Raw genomic sequence first — 14796 nt, forward strand, 5'->3', positions numbered from 1 at the left:
GGGCTCCAGACGGAGTGGGGTGATGTCGCGCAGAAAAGTCGCTTTTCAGTAATGTTTAACCACGAAAACTGCTCATACTTCACATGGTTCATATATATACATATATATGTATATACACACACACAATTTAAATATCCCTTTAATTTGAGGTCGATTAAACTCCAAATTCAAAGTTGTTTAAACAACCAAGCAAGTGTCATAACTTATTCCGTGGCACTTAATATTTTAGTAATTTATATTGCTTTAATAAAGTGCTATGGTTTATTAAGTGTCATATCTGAGGTATGACCGCACCATCATCGTCATCATCATCCTCATCATCATCATCATCATCATCCTCCTCATCCTCGCAGCCGCTCCGCGGTGACGCTGCGCTCCATTCCGCCGACGCGCTTCCAGAAGCCGCTCCGTTCCCGGGACCAGGTTGGAAGGGGTGAGATGCGTGAAGGAGCTTCTCTCTTTTCTTCCTGTCAAGCTTGCGAGGCCGAAGCTGCGCTGCATGAAGGACTTTTTTTCTTTTATAAATACGCGACTTAAGTAACTATTATTCCGAGCGCTGCTAACGACATTCACGCTGTCCTGTCATTTCTGTCACGTCGTGGTCCATGCAGCCCGGTGCTTTTTATTAAAGTGGGACGTGGTGGACCTTTCGGTGATGCTCCCTTCTTTAAAAGTCCCTGTAGGTGGAAGAATGGAGGTCCTGAACCGAGAGGTTAACACGCACATTGACTCGTGGATGGGACCGCGAGGTATGTAGAGAGAACTTCTCCAACTTCTCCTGCAGCAAGCCTTCCGCCGCGCTTCTTCTGTACGGGGAACCAGAGAACAAAAAAGCTTCCTGCTCTTCACCATTTCTGCCCAGCTTATTTCAGACAATTTGGACTGGGCTTGAATGCAGGGCGAAAACCGAATAGCAAACGAATCAAATGGAGTCAGTATTAAAGTTCTCAGGTATTAAATCAGCAGTTAAAAGTCCCCTGACATGAAAATGAATACGAGTTCCCCCAGCCTGTCTATGGTCCTTAAGTGGCTAGAAATGGCGATGGGTGTAAAGAGTGTTTTGGTCGTTTTGCTTCACCGTTCGGAGCGTGGCAGGTCAGACGGTCGGATCTGGTCATTTGTCCCCTTATGACGTCATAAGAGGAAAGGTCACCTCCCGTTTCTCATGCTTCTCATGATCTCCACCGACCGTCATGGCCTCCAAATGTACAAAGAATTCGGAAAGAGACTTAAGATACAGTATTAGAGGACACTAAGACATTATAAAAGCGAAATAAAGTATAAAAATGTTTAGGCACCTTTTATATATATATAGAATTAAGCAGGTCAGGAAGAGGACCGCCATGCTTTCAAGGATCGCTGCTAGCTGGTTAGCTTCAGCAAATAACCCTGTAACACATGCAGTACACAAACATTTTACTCATTGCACCTCGAATGTTTTACGGCATTTTCTTATGTGCATCTGAATATGGAGCATCGTTTAATGCTATGTTGACATTAGGCTGTAGATGATTGTGAGAATTTCCCTCCATCTGTAACTTCATCCCAAGGTCCCCACGAAGCTCCTTTCTCTCCTTCTCTGTGTTTCAGACCCTCGCGTGCGAGGATGGTTTCTCCTGGACGACTATCTGCCAACGCTTGCGCTGACCGCGACGTACCTCCTGATTGTCTGGATGGGACCTAAATACATGAAGAACAGACAGCCACTGTCCTTACGGGGCATCATGGTGGTTTACAATCTAGGCCTGACACTCCTGTCCCTGTACATGTTCTGTGAGGTGAGAAACCTGGAATCTGTCGGGAGGCAGGGTCTGTCACTGCATGTCACTGTCACCTGCACGGGGACCGCCAGTGACAGTAGCGAGTAGCGAGTGTTCCTTCGGATGCGGCACCTGACCGGCTGACATCACTTTCACGCGGAGTTGGGGTGATGATTAACGGACTCGGGCGCACGAGTCAGTTTAAAGTCCGACGTTGCCAAATAACGTCTTTGTCAGACCGGTGGCTCGGCTGGTTTTTTTTTGCGCTTTGTTGAGCTCAGATACGGGAGGGTTGTTAATTGCGTAATTGGTCGTATCAATCAGTCTCGCAGCCGAAATGCACAACATGAATATTTTATTGTAGAAAAATCTTTCTCGAGTCCTTGGATGTGGATTCGCTGTCCAGAAATATAGAGTCTGTACAGACATGGCTGTAGAAATATAGGCATAGAGTCGATAGGTCGAGTTGATTTGAGTTTCTATTTTATTTGAAATAATCCAGTGTCAATATAGTGCACATTAATGGTGATGCAGAGGGTACAGTTCCGGCGATCTTGTCAACTTTTGGATCCAATAAAAAAAGAGATTAAATTGCCGCCTTCTGCTCGGCTGCCTCTCCCAACATGACCTTTCGTGTTTCAGTTTCGCCGTTTCTCCCGCATTTTAGCCTCGCGCTCGGGCCCTCGACACCCTGAGCATGGAGAACGGCTCAGACAAAAGCCTCCATTTAGGAGCGTTAGTGAGAATAAAAATCGCCGCTGTGCAACAATAAACAATGAGGAATCACAAGCGTGTGATTCGGTATCGAGGCGAGGTACGAGGACGGGCCCTGATCTCCAACAATGTCGAAAGGGACGAAGGTGACAAGTGACAGTGCAAGCTATAAAAACACAAGTACAGACAGTACACAGCAGCACAGGAGACATGACATGGGGACAAATTTCACTGTGTGCACGGTGTGCTGTGCTGCTGTGACAATCACTACACTTTAGCTTTATATAAGGGGGCGGGGCTATGGAGTCCCGACCGCCCACGGTTAGAAGCTGCTCTTCACTTCTTCTAAGGATATTTGAATATTTCATGCGTGCGTTTACTTTGATGTACGTACTGCTCTGCACATTGTGGAAAAAGGACTCTTCGTCCACAGCTGGTCGCCGGCGTGTGGCAGGGGAGATACAACTTCTTCTGCCAGGACTCTCACAGTGGAGGTGACGCCGACGACAAGGTAAAATTCTCACCAGGTTTCATTGTTCTGGCCTAATATTTTATAACTAGATGATGTTCCATCTCCTGTTGGACCTTGATCATCATTTTTATTGTTGAGGGGACACGAGTTGTGGTTGTAATCGATCGTGTGCAGTGTTATCGGTGTCTTATTAATCGTGACGCTTCTCACTCGTTTCCTTAGATCATTCGTGTCCTGTGGTGGTACTACTTCTCCAAGGTGATTGAGTTCATGGACACCTTCTTCTTCATCCTGCGGAAGAACAACCACCAGATCACGTTCCTGCACGTCTACCACCACGCCAGCATGCTGAACATCTGGTGGTTCGTTATGAACTGGGTGCCATGTGGCCACTGTGAGTGCCCCGGAATCGATGGGCTTTAAATAACCCGCCGCCAGGCTTCGGCGGGCGTGCGGTGGCGTGAGTGTGCGGCAGCCCAACAAAGGCCAGATCTGCACGTCTGTTTGCCCACGTGGAGGAAGAAAAATGCCACGAATGAACGGCCGCGGTTCCAGCGGTCGTATTAAATATTAAATCCGATAATACGTCCTACAGCAAACACGAGAAGTAGCCGTTTTTTTTTTTAACCCATTACCCCATACGGCGTAGTTGTGCAAATTTCCTTCTAAATTGAGGAACCTTGGCTTTGCCAGTTCGGGCCGTTGTTGGAGAACCTCCTGTGTTGTGTAACGATGCGGTTCCGACTCTGGTGTGCGCGCGTGCCCGCATGCTTCGGATTCCTGCGGGATTTCACAGCCCGCGCGTAAGATTCACATCCAGGCGTGAGATGATCTGAAACGAGTCCTCGACGCTCCGCCTCCAGCACCGCAGAGGGCTGGGCGGCTGCGTGGGACGTTGAATGCGGGGTTTGTCCTGGTCAGAATGTGAGCGTGATTTATCCGTTAGCCCGCAACCACATTTGAACTTTAACCGAGGGGAATTTTCGCTTTTGACCAAAACCGTTCTACCTTATTGACGCCTTATTGGGGCAGTGGTGGCCTAGCAGTTAAGGAAGTGGCCCCGTAATCAGAAGGTTCGAATCCCGGTCCGCCAAGGGGCCACTGAGGTGCCACTGAGCAAAGCACCGTCCCCACACACTGGTCCCCGGGCGCCTGTCATGGCCGCCCACTGCTCACTCAGGGTGATGGGTTAAATACAGAGGACAAATTTCACCATGTGCTGTGCTGAAGTGTATTATGGTGTTGCCTAGGACACCAGGATAAACCAATGGCATTTGTGCTCAAATATATTTACCTGTGGAAGCATGAAGGTGTTTAGGAGGGATGTTTAATGCAATCACGGAAAGAGAGCAGATGCCCCGATGAGTGGAGAAGAAGCTGCAGTAACAACAGGCGGATAATGCTGATCAGCCACAGCGTGAAGTTATGGGAAGGCGCAGTGGAAGCCAGGTTGAGAGGATGGCCAGTTGGGTGACCAGTTTCATGCCGGGAAAGAGCACTACAGATGCTTTGACTGTCTACAGGGTGCCTGGAGTGGCGGAGAAGTTTGTGAAAGCGGAGCAGGTAACGTGTGAGGACCGTGTGACAGCAGCTGCATTAGGCGTGACAGATGTGTAGAAGGTGGAGGTGGGTCAACACCAAGGATCGGCTCTGAGCCCTCTCTTCGACACGAGTCCCTCTGGACCGTGATGCTTGCTGTTGACTATGTGATCTGTAGTGACAGGAAGCTGGAGCTGGAAGAGACCTTGGGAACGTGGAGAAATGTTCTAGAGAGGAGAGGAATGAAGGTCTGTAGGGCAAACAGACAGGAGTTCAGATACTTGGTTTTAACTGTCCAGAGCAAAGGGAAGTGTGAAAGAGACGTGAGAAGATTGTCAGGAGTAGTTTGTGACAGACGGGTACCATCAAGAGACACTAGCCAGAGACCAGTTATATGGGTTGGAGATGGTGGCACGTGAACCGGAAGACCCAGGATCATTGTGTCCCTGAGCAAGACACTTAACCCTGAGTGTCTTCAGGGGGACTGTCCCTGTCACTTTTGATCATAAAAAGACAGGAGGTGGCAGAGATAAAGATGCTGAGATTTATGTTGGGGGTGACAAGGATGGTGACAGCGCTTCAAATGCCGTGACAGGCGCCCGGGGAGCAGTGTGTGGGGACGGTACCTTCATCAAGGGGACCTCAGTGGCAACGTGGCGGTTCGAGATTCAAACCTGCAACCTTCTGATTACGGGTCCGCTAATAAAGGTTAATTTGATCTCATCTTATCTTATCTTAAGCCACCTTGGCGACCCCGAATGGAGAAACTCACATATATAACTGAGCTTTGAGGATCAAGAGAGAGCTCGGTCATGGACCTATAATTCATCAGGAGGGTTGGGATAAAGTTGCTGCGTATTAATCTGCACCGCTCTTGTGTCTTTTGCCAGCATATTTCGGAGCCGCTTTCAACAGTTTCATTCACGTGCTGATGTACTCGTATTACGGCCTCTCTGCCGTTCCGTCTCTCCGGCCCTACCTCTGGTGGAAGAGGTACATCACCCAAGGGCAGCTGGTGAGTCCGAGTTGCACATCGCATGACAGCAGCTGCATATAATGACTCTGATCGCCCACAAGTTGTTCTCCCCAGGTTATTAGTACATGTCGTCCCAGGGCATGATGGGACAGCCGCAAAGTCTCTGTTCTAAATAAATCCCTCCCGTAATCTTCAGAGATTATTACATTTTTGTTCCCCCTCAATTCATCACTGCGCCGCTGCAGAGGATGGATGCAGATGGAGCTACATGCAGATCTAGAGACGTTCCAGTTATACTAATACGTACAGCGCCACTCAAAAGTGGGGCCTTTTGGACTCTGTGGCCATCTTGGAGAATCCAATATCAGAAGCATATTCCGTGTTTGTTGTATCAGGAGAAAGTGAAGTACGTTTGATGAACCTGTTTTTTTTCCCTCTTTTTACCTTCATGGCGGCTTTGTTAACATGAGTGAATGATAAGAAAACTGTCCCCGTTGTCCATCTTAAGGTGGTGGAGAGAAGACGCGAGCATGAAATGCTGCCTTCCCAGTAAAAGCTCCCTGGTTTGCAGGGAGTCTTCAGCGTTTTGCCTTGTTTGTTATTTGTGGTTTATTACATTTCATAATCCTGCGTCCACCTATAAATGAGTAGCTGTGGCCAAACTTTTGCTTGGTAACGTATTTCACATTTTGAAACAGCCAAACGCTCCACCAGGAGGAACTAGACACCCCTTTCCCTTCATTTCTAACAACCTCTCCTCATGTGGTTTTGTGAAATGTCTAGATGCTTGGTTTTCCAGGTCCAGTTTGTCATGACGATGTTCCAGACGTCGTGTGCGGTAGTCTGGCCGTGTGGCTTTCCGATGGGCTGGCTGTATTTTCAGATCAGCTACATGGTTTCACTCATCATCCTGTTCACCAACTTCTATGTGAAGGTGGGTGTCGTCTCCATTACAGCAGAGTGAGGCCGATGAACACGGACTGATTCTGATATAATTACTAATATATTGTGACCATGGACGTTTAGAGGCTTTTGAAATACAAGGCGTGTCCTCCATTTGTTGTAGACGTACAAGAGGCGTGGCGGCTCCAAAGCGAAGGACCATCAGAATGGATCTCTAGCATCTAAAAACGGCCATGTGAATGGAGCCGCGGAGAGCGGCCGCCGGAAACTGAGAGTGGACTGAGCGATGTGTCCATTTCCACGTAACGTCACTAGGACGCCATGGGTTAGTGCATAGTACATACACTCTAATCAAATAGCAGTTTAATCGGAGAAGGAGAAGCCACTGACGCGCTGTAGAGGTTTAATTGGCAGGTGACCCGAGCTTTCCATGCGGCGTGAAGGTCCAGAGGCTTTCACAGCAGCTGCTGAAATGTCCTCCCAGGACCACAGCCCAATGTGCAATAATGATGATAATAAAGGGAAACAGAAGTACTGTATCAGTCCCCCTCCCCCCTCGATTAATAAAGGTGACCTTTATTTACTTCAATTCAGCTAGGACTTACATGATACGTCTCAAATTGCTTCTTCTTTCTGAATTCCATTTGCCCTTTTACTACACAAGTGATATTCCACAACACATGATACTATGAAGCATATCTAACAGATAGTCCAGTCCATCTTTTTACGAAAAACAACTCAGCTTGCTAGAAAGGTGGATTTATGAGATGAGTATTGAGATGAGTATGAGTAAATTATGAATGTAATGTTCTTGGTCTCTTTGCTTGTATTGCCAGATGGAGAGTGGAGAGCTTTAACTGTGCTAGATGCATAACCAACATCAGCATTGATATACTGTGATCATTTATGGCACTGTCTCATAAACAGCTGGTGTTTTCTTCATTATTTTAATATTGACTGTACACCACCCAACAGGACTGCCGGAGAAAGTCGGATGAACGGTTACGATGGCATTAAGTAGATTTTTGGTGCGTTCTATTTCATGTATAATATATAAAACTGAAGGAAGAAACCCTGGGAGGGAGTGATAGAGAGGGGCGCCCTTCCAGGGTCGAGGGAGTCTGCGGTTGGGGTACGTGCAGTTGGTGATTTGTCCAAGAAAAGAAAAGTCCAACAGGTCTAGTGCAGTATGGAGGTTCTGTCCACGTTTGGAGGTGCTGGACAGTGCAGAGTAGGTTTAAGTCCAGTGTCGTGGTCTACACTGCGTGTCCATTACGATGCTACTGGTCAATTTGAAGATCCGGTGGTGGTGGCTCAGTGAAGGACACGATTAAACCGTTTGAAGTTCGCTCCGGGCCCGTCAACACCCAGAACAGTGCAAAATCCAAAAGATCAGCCAATCGCACGTCCAAGATCACCTTGGTTCCGTCATACTGGTTCCAGACGTACTGACCCTGCAACTTTACTGTAGCTCTGTACAGACCCAACTGTTAGGTTGTTCGTATGCCTTAATAGCTGAAACCGTACTTAGAATGTTGCGTATGGTTGTCCGTACGCCTTAGTCCTACACACGAAGGAGCGCTTTATTCACACTACTGTCTGGTGCATTACAAACGTTGTTCAATTTTGCAGACCATTGGGCCAAAATGAAAATTTTTTTAACACTGTATATACCACATGTTTAAAAGGCAAAAGCATCTTACAGCACCGTCTTACAGCAGCCAGCACCTTTGAGCTCAATGTCACTTAGTTGTAAATAAAGATCTTAATGTCTGTCACTTCAATAATTTGTTCTGGAATTTTCTTAAAATATATATATAATATTTATTTTTTTTTAAGCATAAAACACTAGAACAATCCAGCAGTCGGCACACGAACTTCAACGTTAACGTCACATGAAGTGATGCAATGCTCTCTGTGGACACTTTACTTCTTCTTCCTTTTTCCTCGCACTCGTTCTGATGCCAGATGGGGACGAGTCCCCTTCAGCGGCAGGTTTACGGTGAAGCCACGTGACACGGATGGATTGGAGGATTAAATGGAGAAAAGGTGTAAAGGTGCCTCTGGTTTATACTTCTACGAATACGTACGGATGGTAACGCCTACTTGTGTGTGCGTTTTAAAAAGGGAGACGGACACATTTCATTTGTTGGCATTTCATTTAATTGATTTCCAGTTTTTTTCTAAACCAGTAAGTGCTCGGGTTCACAAAACTGCAATTGTTTGATAGGAGGATCAAACTAACACAAACATGGCTGACATGTCATTTACATAGATTTGATTATCATTATCAGCAGCGGGACGATTTCAGCATTAAAGACGCTCGTACGCGTTAAACCAGTCGTCTGGTGACAAGCGGTGAAAACCACTAAAAACACAATTGTACATTCATCAAAATCCTTTTCAGCTCGAAGCGGGGGGAGGAGTTACAGGCGGTGGGCGGAGCTGGCGTTACTACAGGGGACGGTCGGAAAAAGCCGTGTAGCTCTTCACGCGTGCAAAGAACAGAGGTGTGTACATTTTGTCCACATCGAACGCGGTGACGACGGTCTCTCCCGTTGACCTGCGCGAAGAACGGAGAAGCGCGTTGGAAAACTGCCTGGCAGCCATGGGGTCATTTCGATTCTAGACGGAGAGGGGGAAGGTCGCGGGTGAGAGGCCGCTACCTGTAGGTGATGTGACACGAGTGGTGGATCCACACGAGCTTGTTGAAGCGCTGCCGCCCCCCGGAGGACAACTGCAGTCCCACGTGGAAGCTGTGCTCGGCTTCGGGTACTGGGTTCCGCCTGCAGAACCGGCTTTTCTGATACTCCGCCTTCTGTCTCGTGCGCGCGCACACACACACACGCACACACACACACAAAAAACCCCCACAAAGCCCGGGTTCACACTGCCTCTACAGGAGCATGGTCTGAGGTTGGAGCAGTTACTCCTACGGTTACGGTTACACCCACCTCCTCCTTTCTCTTGGCAACAACAACATAAACTTTGGTTTGATTGTCTGTGTCTTGGGAGAAGCGGTAATGACCAAAAAGAACAGACTCCAACCTGAACACAAAGATAAAAGAAGAAATAAAAAACCCCACAGATGAGCAAAGTGGAACCCAAACCTGGCCGAGCGAGGAGTGAAGGAGGACCTGGTACTCCTGCTGCGCAGGCGCGGAACTGTGGAAAGCGGGTCCTCGGGCGTGGTCAGCATCATCACCTGACCATCGGGGAAAAAGCGCAGGTACCTACAAAAAAAAAAAAAACAACAAGTGACTTCACACCGGTGGAGTTCACCCACGACAAAGTGGTGAAGCGGTAGCAACCCACCGATAGTACTCAACCTGGTGCCACGCCCTGTAGAATCCATCAAGCGACTCCTCCCCCTGACGGATGTAGGACGTTTTGCTGATGTACACGCCTGCGGAAAAAAAACCACACCAATTAATCGTAGCGTCCAGGAACGCTCACAGTTTCTGTACGCTACATCACTTTCACACGGTCTGAGTCAGTCGGTGAGTTTGTAACGAATCAAAATGCGCCGCTTCAAACCAAGCGAGAACTTTCTCTCTGCCGATTGGTCAGATGCATCGCCACGGAAAACAACAACCGTAAATACAGGAAGTGGATGTGCTGTTTGCGTGAAATTGGCCGGACAATTGTAAAGTAAATTTATGCCCTGGCGCCCTTATCCAGAGCGACTTACAACACGCTTCCATGTTACCATGGATGAGGTGATCAGTTCTGGTTCACAAGGACCCCCAAATATGAATACAATCTTATTATTCATAGGGTGGTAGTAGCCTAGCGGGTAACACACTCGCCTGTGAACCAGAAGACCCAGGTTCAAACCTCACTTACTACCATTGTGTCCCTGAGCAAGACACATAACCCTGAGTGTCTCCAGGGGGGGGACTGTCCCTGTAACTACTGATTGTAAGTCGCTCTGGATAAGGGTGTCTGGTAAATAATGTAAATGTAAAATATTCACTCTTTTGTAGTTTCTATACAGAAGTCAGACAATAAGAAGGTTACAAGTTCATCTAAATATTCTCTAAATAGGAACGTTGGATTCAAGCGTGTAAAAGCACCCTTCGATGGAGGAGATGGGGCGTATTTACCATCAAAGCGCACACGAGGTTTCTCTAAAAACATTTCCCTCCAGGAGCTGAATGGCAGTTTGGTGCAGTTCCGGCCCCACACCTTCAGACAGGCCAAGCGCCAAATCTCGGGATCCCTGCACCAGAAAGGAAAAAGCAGACGTAGACGCACCGCGTGATGAAAAATAAAATGCCGAATCTGAACCGGTGCGCGTTGCAGCACCTCCAGTTCACGGTACAAAAAGTCAAGGCACCTGGCACAGATGTAGAAGCCCCTGCAGACCAGAGAAAGCTGCTCTAGCGCGCGCAGGTCCAAGTCGCAGGACACCACCCAACGGAAGATGTACATCAGCACTTCTGTGGGCAGCGCTGAGGGACCCCAGGGGCACGAAATTTTTTTTTTTAATAATAAACCCAAACCCACGAGGGATATTGGGAGCCGTCTTGGGAGGGTTCGGCCTTACCAGAGATGTGCACCTGTGTGGTCTCCACCTCATGCTCGCATATCTTCAGCGTGGAACTCTGCAGAGTGAGTTGGTGCTGGAAGTAGGCGAGGAGGTCGTCGATTTCGCAGTCGCCCTCATTCTCCGCCAAACTGAAACAGCACAGAAGCAGATGGGTGGAAGTAGCCTAGCGGATAACACACTCGCCTATGAACCAGAAGACCCAGGTTCAAATCCCACTTACTACCACCGTGTCCCTGAGCAGGACACTTAACCCTGAGTGTCTCCAGGGGGGGCCTGTCCCCGTAACTACTGATTGTAAGTCGCTCTGGATAAAGGCGGGCGTGTTTCCTACTTCCTGCCAGCATAAACACTCCAAGCAGCCAGAGAACGGTAACTTGCCCTACCCAGTGTGCAGTTTTCCTAGGAAAACTAGGCTAGGAACAGGCAAGGACTTAACGGGTGCGGGGCTGGAGAAGGGCGGAGCGCCCTTGCTGGGAAAGTGGCGCTGAGTTGGAGGGGGATGCTTATTTGAGGAACGTGCAATATGATCGTTAGGAACGGTGGGAAATGTTTGTGTAAATGTGTTTGTTGTCTGTCGGATTTATGATTTAGTCCAGGGCTACAAAGACTGGCCCAAGTTTTCAGTTGCGAGTTTGGACTTACGCTTTATTATTTATTCTTTTTTTAAATAATTTAAAGGTCCCCTGTTTTTTTTTTTTTTTGCTTTTATTTCGGTCTTGTTGGTCCCCTAATTCTGTATCTGAAGTCTCTTTTTGAAATTCTGCCTAGGTGCAGAATTACAGCCACTTTGATCCAGTCCCACAATGAGATTTTCCAGGACGTGCCATTTCGGTGTCTGTAGCTTTAAATGCTAATGAGGAGGAGAGAGGCGGGACGAGGAAGAGGGCGGCCTATAGTTGAGCGTCATCAACACCATCCACCCACCACAATGGAGGGGCAGTGGTGGCCTAGCGGTTGAGGAAGCGGACCCGTAATCGGAAGGTCCTGAACCGCCGAGGTGCCATTGAGGTCCTTTTCATGAAGGTTCCGCCCCCACACACTGCTCCCTGGGTGCCTGTCATGGCTGCCCACTGCTCACCAAGGGTGATGGTTAAATACAGAGGACACGTTACACTGTGTGCTGTGCTGCAGTGTTTCCACATTGTCAACCTCTTCACTTTCAATGTTTGGCGCAGACAGGACGTCGTGTCCACGGAACTAAAAGGAAATACATTTGTGCTCATTTTTACATCCAGTCACCAAGCATGGTGTAAGAATGGACATCACGGGAGCCTGCTTTTGCCTTGCATAACAGATGTCTGCAGGGGGAAGTGTGACATTCCTGTGTCGATGGTTGTGCGTGAAGATTCGACACCTCTGTTTTACATGTCTTTTGTCTGATGGTTACGTGTGAAGTATCAGCCGTCAGGACCGCCCACCCTCTTTGTCTTCCCCAAATGGGAGGCACCGGGGGGCGTGACATCAGAAACAACAGGTTCTGATTGGTCAGTGACAACTTCCTGTAGGCCAGGGGTATAAAAGTCTGCTCACATGTGGAAAAAGCACCTCTGAGCTTTCTTGCTCAGGGGTTTTTCCATCGGAAGCCGGAAGGCTTCTGAGCCTTTCTCTCCCCCTCTCTTTCTTTTCCCTCTTTACTCTTTCTTCTCTTTTTTATTGTCTCTGTAACCTTGGTACCTTTTTACATTCAATATTCACATGTAACCACAATAATTATTTACCGGTGTTAATAAATTAGAAACTGTTCATTTTTAACCTCTACTGTGCCATGCCTCTTTCTGCCAGGTAACATCAAGTTGGAGTGGTTGAATACAGTGCTTTGTGTGGAGGGAGAAAGAGTTTTTTCTACACACTCTATTCTCTTCTCCCACACCACATGGTCTTCATTGTTTTTACAATGGTTACCTCCTGTAACCAAGTGTGATAAACAGGAAGTAACCTTCCCCTTATGATGAACGGCGACACAGAATGAGCAAAGCACTCTTTAAGTGTGCACGGTGCACACAGTGAAATGTGTCCCCTGCTTTTAACCATCACCCTTGGTGAGCAGCGGGCACCATGACCGACGCCCGGGGAGCAGTGTGTGGGGACGGTGCTTTGCTCAGTGGCACCTCGGGATTCGAACCGGCAACCTTCTGATTACGGGGCCGCTTCCTTCACCGTTAGTCAACCGCTGCCTTTTTACACCTATCGCCATTTCTAGCCACCACAGGACAGGCCAGGGGAACTCGTATTAATGTTAAATAATCTCCCAAAGTGAAAGCTTCGTGTCAGGGGACCTTTAAAAGGCGGAGTCCGTCTTGTTAGTAGCATCACTAGTACTCACTAGGTCCCACCGACTCGGTCTGGATCCGGCGAGCGGTTGTAGTTGATCTTAAACTCGATGTCGGGCACCAGCTGCATGGCGCGCCGGTAGTACTTGATGGCTGCGTGCGAGAAGCGTCCCGTTCAAACTCTCCCGACGGCGGAAGGTCGCCATGTGGTGCACCAGGCATTGACGTACCTTCGTACACCGCGCCACTCTGCTCTTCCTCGACAGCCTTTAGGAACAACTCCCTGGCCTGCGAAGGAAGCGGACGGTCAGCTGTGCAAACCACACCGGCACACCGAGGACCGGCGCGCATTTACTGTCTCGTCGTACTTCTTCCTCCCGGGCCAGCTCCTGCCTCCTCTTCTGATCGGCGGCGCCCAGCAGCCTCCGCTTCGCCTCGCCGTACCGGGGGCCGGGCAGCAGCTCGGACATCCACTGCGCCCGGAAGGCGCTCAGCTCCAACTGGACGCAGGAAAAGACGGAGACACGTTGCAGCCAGGTGCCGTTACGAGCGGGGAGAGGACTGGTGTCGGGGCCGAGAACTGACTTGGAGGTGGGAGTCGTCGGTGTTCTCGTCCTCTCCTTCCTCTGCCACACCCCCGGAGTTCATATTACTTTCGGCCTGTTACAATCACGGCAACCAGAAAAACTCAATCGTTTGATTTGTTAAATTAAAATGCATGACGCGTCAGTCAATAAACTTCCAATACTTCAAAATATCTCACTCTCGGGGCTACAAGTAATTTCACGGCGCGTTGCAAAAAAACGTAGAAAAATTACGGATTACTGTTACGAACGTGAAGACGAAGTGGGGCAGTGCACAACTTTATTTTTTCCTGAATTCCACATCTAGCGACTCGTCCCTTTTATTCACTGTACGCCCGTCCTGGAGCAGGAGACGTGTCAATTCCCCGCAGCGATGTTAATAATCAGCGAGGAGGCGTGTACATGCTAGCTGTTAGCTGACCAGGCTAGGCTAGGCTAGGCTAGCAACAACAGCTAAATCATACGAGTCGGGAAAACAACACGGTACAACCATGGCGGCTTTATCTGTCGGGTCCGGCGCTGACGCGCGGAAACGCGCTTCTTCGGTGAGCTTCTACAGTTCACGGTCGGAGAAACGGACAACGCTGCGGACAAATTTGCGAGCTCGCCACACAGCAGCCATTTCGGAGGCTGAAACCGGAGCTGCGCGCCGTGCCCTGACGCGCCGACCGCCGACGTCATCGGCCACGTGACCTGGCGGAGGGGCTGGTGACGTCAGAGCAGCCGCCCGGCGTTTAGTACTTGCAAATATTAACGATTTGCTCAATTAACAAAATATACACATAACAACAGAGAAACATCAAAAATTCAAAGCTTCTTGTTTTTACAATTTACAAAGTCTTACTGCAATTTGAAAACTCATTAACAGTTTATATAAATATATTAACAATTCACATATGTTGTCAATGTTCAATATTCAAAATTATGTACTTACAGATTCAACAGTCAGAAGTCTAATAAAAGAATTATTTCATCCTGCTCGTCAATGGGTTTATTCCTTTAAAGTTGTTCACCACAGACACTCTG

General features: G+C 48.4%; 2 protein-coding genes across 2 annotated transcripts; one reads left to right on the top strand and one right to left on the bottom strand.

Annotated features, from left to right (window-relative positions):
* The first annotated feature begins 334 nt into the window (after positions 1-334).
* elovl5 (ELOVL fatty acid elongase 5) lies at positions 335-8148 on the top strand. The gene is made up of 8 exons (XM_028988109.1): positions 335-433; positions 675-749; positions 1591-1778; positions 2908-2985; positions 3169-3340; positions 5376-5500; positions 6261-6395; positions 6528-8148. The coding sequence occupies exons 2-8, from the start codon at positions 692-694 to the stop codon at positions 6645-6647; spliced, it is 876 nt and encodes a 291-aa protein (XP_028843942.1). The 5' UTR covers positions 335-433; positions 675-691; the 3' UTR covers positions 6648-8148.
* A 356-nt stretch (positions 8149-8504) lies between these two features.
* Positions 8505-14450, bottom strand: LOC114795170 (F-box only protein 9). Its single transcript, XM_028988071.1, has 13 exons — positions 14261-14450; positions 13772-13846; positions 13555-13686; positions 13417-13474; positions 13240-13339; positions 10914-11044; positions 10704-10818; positions 10471-10586; positions 9680-9770; positions 9502-9597; positions 9319-9412; positions 9031-9182; positions 8505-8927 (listed from the first exon to the last, which is right to left on the bottom strand). The coding sequence occupies exons 1-13, from the start codon at positions 14261-14263 to the stop codon at positions 8819-8821; spliced, it is 1272 nt and encodes a 423-aa protein (XP_028843904.1). The 5' UTR covers positions 14264-14450; the 3' UTR covers positions 8505-8818.
* Positions 14451-14796: the final 346 nt, after the last annotated feature.

This window comes from Denticeps clupeoides, chromosome 8 (assembly GCF_900700375.1).
Source record: "Denticeps clupeoides chromosome 8, fDenClu1.1, whole genome shotgun sequence".
Lineage (NCBI taxonomy): Eukaryota > Metazoa > Chordata > Actinopteri > Clupeiformes > Denticipitidae > Denticeps > Denticeps clupeoides.